Here is a 10541-nt window from a genome sequence, read left to right as displayed (position 1 = left end):
CACTAATTATAAACCCCTCAACCTTCTCTAGTAATGTACACTACACTTTACAGAAGGTATCATAAACTCAAAAGAACCATTTAGTTCAAAGTCAAGCCACTCAATTAAAAATATTCAATTAATCTAGACTACCAACAGTCTACTTGTTGAAAAATATAGTAACATTGTGAATTATAAGAATTAATTTAACTGATTAAAAACTATTCTTAAATGATGAATCCATAATTTATGCTCATGATTTATTGTTACTCAACTTCATGGTGAAAAAGCTACAAGGAGGAAACAATGATGACGTGATATAGAAATATAAGTACCCATCTAATTTACTCAACATTTTGCTAAGTAATTATAGACAAAAGAAAAATGCACCTAATGATTTATAATCAACATTTACCATTTCAGAAAATGTTACACCCCAACATTTTATGACTAAACCAAGATTACATCGCCAAACATATTTATATTACACTGGGTGCCAGGTTTACTCAATGAATTGGTTAATGAGTAAAAGTTGACCATTACCAGGGAATAGGTTTCACTGCACAAATTCAATTTATTTCAAGTAAAAATGCTTTTGGAATTGAATCTTCCCTCGATTTTTTTTTCTTTGCTTGGACTGACTCCTTGAGCCACAAACCATTTTTCAACAACCAACAAGACGGGGGCAGGGGGGGAGTGAGTGAGTTCCAGTGCTGCCGAGTCAAGCCTCAATTTTATGGTCAGTTGAGTGGAGGGGAGATTATGTATTCAAGTTAGGAATTTGGATCTTATGGCAACAATTATTGAAAACTTCAGGAGCTCTCCTAATACATGCTGTCAAAGAGCAGGCACTGGGAGCAACTGAGGGAACATGCATATTCAAGTCCATCTCTTGCACAGTGGTCATAAGGGAGAAGATGGCAGTAAGTAGTGAGTATTGGCAGAAATTTGGGGGCAGGATTGGGTCTCAGCAACTCTGAAGAAATGCTAAAGGGGTAGAGATGGGAAGCTATCTGTAATCGCTTAGTTGGGATTGAAGACACAGATGACAGTGTTGACAGGTTATTGAAGGGAACAATTAACAGCTAGCAAGAGACTTTTCTAAAAGAGGCCTGTTATTGTGGATGTCCAGTCCACTATTCAATTGACAAGTTAAAAATCCCATTATAAGCATTCACATTTTTATTATATTGCTCCACTTCGGGAAAGACGTAACTTTGGTTTAGAGAGTCTGTAAGGTTCCTGGGCTTCACTCCAACATCTTTGATGTGGAGCTGGATGGCAACACTCAACTAACACTACATAACGGGATTTTTACCACTACAAATCCAATCACAACACCACTATAGGCGTAGCAGGTAAGTGTTCACTTTTAAAACATGCCTTTCCACTGACAAAGCGTGTGATAGGAGTTTGAGAGCGAGTACACTTTGGCAAAAATACAAGAGTAGATTTATAATGTATCAGTTATGCATCTAGCATTTTCTGTATGCCCTGAAGCTTTCCACATGGGGCGTTTTGCAGTTTTAAAGTGTTCTTATATTTCCCGTTAACAATTCACTTAACATTGTTGCCAAAACTGCAGTCGCTGGAAATTTCTATTGAGATGCATAGGGACTCACAAATGTCATGATAAGTCACCATGGGTTGTTTTTTGTAACAGAAAATTTGTTTTCAGATACTTCAGACATACAGTTCTGTATACGATTTCATGGTACTATGCTTGTTGCTTTCCTTAAAGCCAAATAACCAGTCACAATGTCTGAAGGAAGCATGCGGATGTATGAAAACTCTTCTATGCTGCTAAATCGTAGCTTGCTTTGTGGGTCTGTATAATTGGCCTGTAAGAAAAAAAAAATACAGATTTGATAAAATTACACAAATTACATAGAGGGTAAAATTTAATATGTAGCATTCCTGGATAAGAGCTTCATACAACGAGAATGTACTTTAGGAACTTCAGTGAGATGAGCAGGTCCAATTGTCTATTGATTCATTTCAACAGATGGAAATTTGTGTAGGTCACAAATTGGATATGTTGACCTTCAGCACCTTAACTCCCAAATCGCACTCTCGTAGCATAAAGCATGCGTTGGGAGCACTAAATTGTGAATGTTACCACACCATGCAGCAGTTTAGCCATAGTCAGCAATAAAGAGCAAAATAATAACTTGTAGAATAAAGCTATTGACAAATAGCTATGTAAGCCAAGATACCAAAACAGGCAATTTTTCATTGTGAATTATGATTTATTAAAATAACTAGTCAGTTTAAACATGAAATTTAACAGCTTTTAATCATAATTTTAAGGCAATAGATTTTTCACTTAAAAATTTGAGTGCAACACCATATTAATTATTAGAAAATGAAATGCTTAACCAACCAAACTAATTATGCTTTAATATAGTATACCACAGCAGGATGATGAGATTAATCAGAAGAATACTCATATAGCAAAGCCACAAGAGTCAACGATTGATCTCAAATGGGAGAAATAGGATACTCACCCCACTCCCCAATTATTGTTAACTATTCTATTTATACTGCATGTTAAAAATCTGTGGAGTTTTCTCCATCTGCCTTATTTATATTTGTAATCAGGAACTAAATCAGAGAAAACTTCAACATACAAATTGAGCCCATTTACAATAAACAAAATCTAGCTTTTTGCAGGTTTTATTTCACTCTGAATGAACTACTACTACTTCTTCTTCTTCTTCAGCAGTCCCTTGGAGTCGAGGATGAATGAACTAAATGTAAAGCTCCCACCATGTAACAATCCCTTCACAACCCCAGAATGGCCACGTAGTCCTCTTCCATGTAGTTTGTCTTTTTATTTATTCTACAATTTTGTCAAAGGTGTTTGATATTGTCCTTGTTCTTTATTTTATTTAGTTACTCTTTATTTATTTGATTAATGATTTTTTTTAAAAGCCTAGTACATATTGATTTTTGGAGGTGTTTATTCAATGCTTTAAGTGTAATCCTACTGCAGGTTCAAATTGGTCATGTAATTTTTTTTAAACTGACAAAAGTTTTGAGTCTTAGTTTATCTGGGGGCATCAGCTGCAGGGAGTCAGTGAGGTGTGTTGGGTCACATTTTCTTTTGATTGAGTGACTATTGTTCTTATTGGCAGTTAATTTTATGTGGAGGTTTATAGGGCTCTTAACTATTCTGGCTTCAATGATTTTTAGCAGTGTGGTTCTGTGCTAGAAGGCAAGTAACACTATTCTATCACAGGCTTGCAAATTCAGCCCTTTTGAGCATCCCTGATTATAACTGCTCAACCATTGGTGGCCGTGCCTTCAGCTGCATAAACCCCAAGCTCTGGGACTCCCTCCCAAAACCCCTTTCCCCCTTTAAGATGCCCCTTAAAACCTACCTCTTTGACCAAGCTTTTGGTCATCTGCCCTAATTTCTTCTTATGTGGCTCAGTGTCAAATTTATTTGTTTTGTGTTGTAACACTTCTGTGAAGTGCCTTGGGATGTTTTACTATGTTAAAGGCACTATATAAATAGAAGTTGTTGTTGTTGTTAATAAATTCCTTCCAGGGGATTGGACGGTAGAGTGCATGGCAATAGTGTACTTTCACATCTGGGGCAAACATCCAATTTCAACTGAGACAGAGGTGATGGAAAGTCCTCTCTCCATCATGGTTGTAATAGCTTGAAAATTAAGTGAGTCTAAGCCATAGTTTTCTGTTTTTTGTCCAATGACACTATGTTCAAGACCCTATATAAATACAAGTTGTTGTTATGCTTAAACCACGCTATAAACGCAACACTCAACCACTTCTGTGTCCATCTCATGTGACCTTGATTGCTTTCCTCTCCTGCTCTTGGCCCCTTGTTCCCACTGGTTCCAGTCAACCACTTCCCATTTCTAAACCCTACTGTTTCACGCCTTGACCTAGTTGCCACTACTGCTTCACTGATCACTTTTCCTACCACTACCCCAGTATTGACTACTTCCTGCTTGGGCTCATAGGATTCTGCAGCTCTACTCTCGCTAGTAGATCCTGCTCCTGGATCTCCAAAATCAATAATCTCATTCCCCTATCTCAACTAAAGCCTGACCATCTTTCACTTCTCCTCCTCTGAACAAATTTGTCCATTTGCATCCCTGGTCATCTCTCTTCTTCTACCACTCCTTCCCCAACTCACAAACAAAAACAAAAAACTACCTTCGCAAGTCTCATACCGATCCACTCCAAATTGCCCTTTAAAAAGCTTGCATTCTTGCAGATAAGTTTTATCATCCATGGTCTCATCCTGGAGCTTACAGATGGTGACTCCTTTCTCCTTCCTGAGGTCATACAGCCCAGCTATATTGCATCACACCCTGCCCTTGGTGGTGATTTAGCCCTTACTGCCAAGCATTACTCCTCTGGCACTTTCTCCTCCATCCCTTTTCTCATCCTCTTTCCTTCCTCCACTTATCCATCACCAGGCCACGTACTCTGGCAAATTAGCAGCTGAAATCTCCCCCCTCAGCCGCTGTTCTGAGCAGATCCTCATTCAAGTTCAATCTTCACCGAAATTGCATTTGCTCTCTCTCCTCCCATTTCTCTGCACTCATTCCCTTACTGTGATTCATCCTTCACATTTTTAATATTAATTCTTGGGATGTGGCATTGTGGCAAGGCTGACATTTATTGCCCATCCCTAGCTACCCTGAGACAGTGATGTTGGGCCGTGTTCTTGACATTCAAGTGAATGGCTTGCTAGGCCACTTAAAAAAAAAATTATTGGATGTGCCCATCCCCAATTGATCTAGAGAAGGATGAGTCGCCTTCTTGAATCACTGCAGTCTTTGAGGTGAAGGTTTTTCCGACTGGTTTGCCAGGCCATTTCAGGGGGCAGTTAAGAGTCAACCACATTTCTGTGGGTCTGGAGTCACATATAGGCCAGACCAGGTGAGGGTGGCAGATTTCCTTCCCTAAAAGGACATTAATGATCATGTAGTTTCATTGGTAACCATTACTGATACTAGCTTTTTATTCCAGACTTTATTTAATGAATTGAATTTAAATTCCATGGTGGGATTTGAACTCACGTCTCTGGATCATTAGTCCAGGCCTCTGGATTACTAGTCCAGTTACATAACCACACTGTGGGACAGGAGCCACATATAAGCCAGACCGAGCATGGACAGCATGTTTCCGCCCCTAAAAAGGATTTTACAGAACCAGTTGGGTTTTTACGTCAATCTGCCAGCTTCATGGTCACTTTTATGGATATTAGCTTTTTATTTCCAGATTTAAAAAACTGAATTCAAATTCTCAAACTGCCTTTGTGGGATTTGAAGTCACATTCTCTGGATTACTGGTCCACTAACATAACCATGAAACAACCAAGCTCGTCACTTCAATCCTCTCAAGATTTTACCACTTTCAACATTTTTATTTTGAACAAAGCAACTTCCTCGTTTCCCTCAAGGACCAGATCACGCAGTCTGCTTCAACACGTTTAGTATCTACACCACTGAAGTTTCATTCTTGTTTCAACAGCTGCAAAAATGTGCAGTCAGTAGTATAGCTTCAGCCTGCCAATTGCAGATTGGACTCCACAGAGACAGGCTGTAGCCACAATCTTAGGCCAATGTCACCTGCTTGGCTCTCCAAATCACACAAAGCAGTTCCAGTTTGCTGGAGCTAGGAGAGCCCAATTGTTCTGAAATTATTTTTGCAGCTCCTCAAATTGAGAAATGTCATAACATGGTTTTATTTGATCTTGGCCAGGAATTTCGTTGTCATGACGGCAAAAAAGAGACTAACAGTAACTTCTGGCATTCGCACATGCGCAGTTAAACACAGACATCCAGTAGTTGCTGTCGATATTTCCTCCACAGGGTGCGCTGTTGAAGTCCTCGCAGATCAAAATCTTACAAATCACTTGAATTGGTGAACTACCACTTTTCAAGTTTTAATCTCGTGGTAAAATAACCCCAAAAAGTAAAGCCTTGTTGAACATGGTTTAACTTAACTTTTAATGGCGTACTAAGTCATAATTGGCATGCCTATAAAGCGGGAGATCGTGGCGGAGGTGTAGCGAGTATTTTTGTGGTGGAGGAGCGGCGAGAAATCGTGGCAGAGGTGCGGCGAATGAGGGCACGGGACCCAGAAGAGCCAAGGGCCCAGTGGTAGCACGGGCCAGCCCACACTGCGATATGTGCGCACACTAGGTCCGTGCAGCAGAACAGGTCTCCAGTTGTCCTGGTTAACCCTTGCACATCAGCCACCACACAGGCTTGATGGGCAATGGTCACCACACGTTAAAAAAAATACACGCACAGGCATCTTCCACCCCCTCAAATGGAGTTCAGGACTGGACTATCGGATTCTTCATTGAAACATCTGTGAACTCATGTGGAAGCTAGTCATCCTTGTTCGAGGGACCACCCATGATAAAGTCATAATTATTGCTGAACAACCTCTCTGGCCTTGAGAAACTAATTTTATATTTGTGGAATGTCAAATTTCTCCATGATAAAAATTTCCATGGATTTTTAAAACAATAAAAAACATTTTTTTTTAAGTTTATGATATTTCAGGTTGTACCTCAGTCCCATGTGTATGTCCCAAATTCTATTTTGCTCTCTGTAAAATAATTTAAAAAAATGAAGGATAATCTGTGCTTTTTACTTCCTGGTTTGCTGTCTTGAGAATTCATCAGTGACTGGCTGCTTAGCCGAGTTGATGACATCACTGTTGCTGGATGCTAGAGATCCCCTATAGATGGCACCAGAATAAAATTAATGTTGGGAAAAGTGAAATCCACACCACAGAGGTTGCTAGCTTTCTTCAAGGTCAGTGGTGAACACCATCACAGACCACAAAAATCCAGGCCTTGTGATTTGATCTCCTGATTTAAAATTACATATCATTTTATTTTCTGGAATACCAATGTCAATTTGTTCATAAACAGAGCCCATGTTCAGCATTAACCAACTGAGATCAGCTAATGCATCATAAACTCAGCAGGGATTCACTCTTCCTGGTCTATATGGAAAGGGATATTGCACATATTTATACTTGGCCAATTATGTTTTTGCAGTTCTCTATGAGGAATTAGAAAACCACATGCAGTTATCTTGCTTACAGATCTGTGAACAAGATGTGACCAATGGGAACAAATCCAATTGCTTAGCGTGTTGTACAGTGGCCATTATGTTTCTGCTTCACTGATTTATTATATTTGACAACTAAACAACTATAACTTGGCTCCCCCATTTATTACAAGGGTTGTTATTAATGGTAGTGGCTCTGCGTGGAGACTGGTTACTAGTGGAGTCCCGCAGGGATCAACTCCATTTTCTCACATTTTCTCCATAGTCATCGATACCCTCACCTAACAAGAATCGCTCTTTTTCGGTCTTAAAAACTCCAACTGACCCAGCATCCACAGCCTTTTGAGGTAAGAGAGTTACAAATTTCCATTACCTTTGGTGTGAAAAAATGGTTCCTGATTTCACTCTTAAATGGCCCATCTGTAAGTTTAAGATTATACCCCCTTGTTCTTGATTCTCTCACCAGAGGAGCTATTTTGTATGTATCTACTCTATCAAACATTTTAAACACCTCGATTAGATCACCCTTCGATATCCCATACTCAAGGGAATACAAAGCCAAGTTTATGCAACCTATCATAAGTTAAACCTCCAACCCCCAGTATGAGTCTATGCTGCATCCCATCCAAGGCCAATACAACCTTCTCCGAGGTGTGGTGCCCAAAATTGAATGCAGTACTCCAGATAGTGTCTGACCAAGGCTCTGTTCAACTGAAGCACAAATTGTAGATAGGACATACATGGATAATCTTCCACATTCTGGGATAGGTGCCAGTATATTAGAGCAGCTTGGCTAGCTCTGATCTTCACTATTATAGTTGGCTGCTGTTAGGGCCCATAGCCCCAGTGCTATCAGCCACTTTTTAATGTTACATTGAGTGAACCAAACTGGCTGAAAATTGGCATCTATGATGATGGGGACGTCAGGAGGAGGCCTTGTGGGACCATTCACTTGACACATTTGGCTAAAACACTTGAAAATACTTCTACCATGTCTTTTGCACATGCTGAGCTCTACGATAGTCAAGACGAGGATGTTTCTGAAGCGGTCTCCTCCTGTTGGTTGTCCACCATCAGATTCAACTGGATGTGCTAGGGTTTGATCTCGGTTCTGATCCATAGATTGTGCGACTGCTTAGCTCGGCCTATAGTCTGCAGCTTTTGGAGATTAGTGCGCAGATCACATTGTTGTAGCTTACTAGCGTGACATCTGATTATAATGCCTGGTACTACTTCTGGCATATTCTCCTACACTCTAAATTGAATCAGGGTTCTTCTCTTGGCAGCTGTCAGGTCTGGACTTGACTTTAGTAACTTTAGATCTTATCTTTAGTCTCCATTTTCTTTACAGCAAGGGGTTCTTATGATACAAGGTGCAGGAAAAGGCTGGCTGATGTTTGGAGTATGCTGTACATTTCCAGCTTTTCTTTTGATTTTAGGAGCTAAAAGGTTTATGCAAGTCAACTTGCATTATGCAAGTACAGTGAATCTTAATTTGGATGAAATCCAATTAAAGCTTTTGAGGATTGAATTTTCTGCTCTAGTTTTGAGGTGAAATATAATCTAGTTACTATTTTACAACATTGTAAGGAGTAAGAAAATAGTTTTAAACAGCTTCCAGTTTATGGTCAATATATGACTTCCCCAATCATAATTTATTTCACTCTAGTACACTTTGAAGTCATTAGCAAAAGGGGGGAAAAAAATCATCACAGAAGTTGTAGGAACATAGGAACAGGAGTAGGCCATTTAGCCCCTCGAGCCTGTTCCGCCATTCATTGAGATCATGGCTGATCTGCGATCTAACCCCGCCTTTGTCCCATATCCCTTAATACCTTTGGTTAACAAAAATGCATCAATCTCAGATTTAAAATTAGCAATTGATCTACCATCAATTGCCATTTGGGTTCCAAACTTCTACCACCCCTTCACTCCTGAAAGGTAGGACTCTAATTTTCAGACTATACCCCCAAGTCCTAGACTCACCATACAGCAGAAATAGGTTCTCTCTATTTACTCTATCTATTCCCCTTAATATCTTGAAACTTACGATCAAATCACCCCTTAACCTACTAAATTTCAGAAATACAATCTTAGTTTGTGTAATCTCCCCCTGTAATTTAACCCTTGGAGTCTGGATATCATTCTGGTAAATCTATGCTGCATTCGCTCCAAGGCCAATATATCCTTCCTGAGGTGCAGTGCCCATAGCTGCTCACAGTACTCCAGGTATGGTCTAACCAGGGTGCTGTATAGCTGCAGCATGACTTCTACCCTCTTGTATTCTAGTCCTCTAGATATAAAGGACAGCATTCCATTAGCCATTTTGATTATATTCTGTACTTATTCACGACATTTTAATGATCTATGTACCTGGAGTCCAAAGTCTCTTTGGACATCCACTGATTTGGGCTGTTCACCATTTAGAAAGTACCCTGTTCTATTCTTTTTAGGTCCAAAGTGGATGACCTCACATGTACCAACATTGAAATCCATTTGCCACAGTTTTGTAGTTGCAAAGAAATGTAATTGACCCTGAAATCCCCATGTTACCAGCAGCAGCTGTGGTGGTATTGCAATACAATAATGCAAAGCTGAAGTAACTATTACATACTATTGGCAGACTTCATAGCTATCTGTAAAAGAATAAATGTAAAAACAGCTGACAAGGTTTAGCCCAAAGTTAAGTTATTTCAGTTATCTGCCTCCCTACTGAACTTCTGTGCTGATTTGCACCCTCTCTTTTGCTATGGTACAGTTCCAAAGACATGAATACCCTTCCCAAGTGACCATTGTTCTTGTGTGCACCTAAACAGTGAGTATTGGCAGATGGCATCAAACCAAACCCAGTCCCGACACTGAATAGTCAGAAACATAGAAACATAGAAAATAGGTGCAGGAGTAAACCATTTGGCCCTTCGAGACTGCACCGCCATTCAATGAGTTAATGGCTGAACATGCAACTTCAGTACCCCATTCCTGCTTTCTCGCCATACCCCTTGATTCCCCCTAGTAGTAAGGACTACATCCAACTCCTTTTTGAATATATTTAGTGAATTGGCCTCAACAACTTTCTGTGGTAGAGAATTCTACAGGTTCACCACTCTCTGGGTGAAGAAGTTTCTCCTCATCTCGGTCCTAAATGGCTTACCCCTTATCCTTAGACTGTGACCCCTAGTTCTGGACTTCCCCAACATTGGGAACATTCTTCCTGCATCTAACCTGTCTGAACCCATCAGATTTTTAAACGTTTCTATGAGATCCTCTCTCATTCTTCTGAACTCCAGTGAATACAAGCCCAGTTGATCCAGTCTTTCTTGATAGGTCAGTCCCGCCATCCCGGGAATCAGTCTGGTGAACCTTCGCTGCACTCGCTCAATAGCAAGAATGTCCTTCCTCAAGTTAGGAGACCAAAACTGTACACAATACTCCAGGTGTGGCCTCACCAAGGCCCTGTACAACTGTAGTAACACCTCCCTGCCCCTGTACTCA

General features: G+C 40.1%; 1 protein-coding gene across 1 annotated transcript in view; it reads right to left on the bottom strand.

Moving 5' to 3' along the window:
* Positions 1–225: 225 nt before the first annotated feature.
* The window catches only part of ino80c (INO80 complex subunit C), a 43004-nt gene continuing 32688 nt past the window's right edge, over positions 226–10541 (bottom strand). Inside the window, exon 6 of the mRNA XM_070881134.1 lies at positions 226–1820. Coding sequence (XP_070737235.1) covers positions 1689–1820 — 132 coding nt within the window. The 3' untranslated portion in view covers positions 226–1688. The remainder of the gene's footprint in view (positions 1821–10541) is intronic.

This window comes from Pristiophorus japonicus, chromosome 5, assembly GCF_044704955.1.
Source record: "Pristiophorus japonicus isolate sPriJap1 chromosome 5, sPriJap1.hap1, whole genome shotgun sequence".
NCBI lineage: Eukaryota > Metazoa > Chordata > Chondrichthyes > Pristiophoridae > Pristiophorus > Pristiophorus japonicus.
Note: the sequence above shows the minus strand (reverse complement) of the source record. Positions and strands in the feature narration are given on the sequence as shown.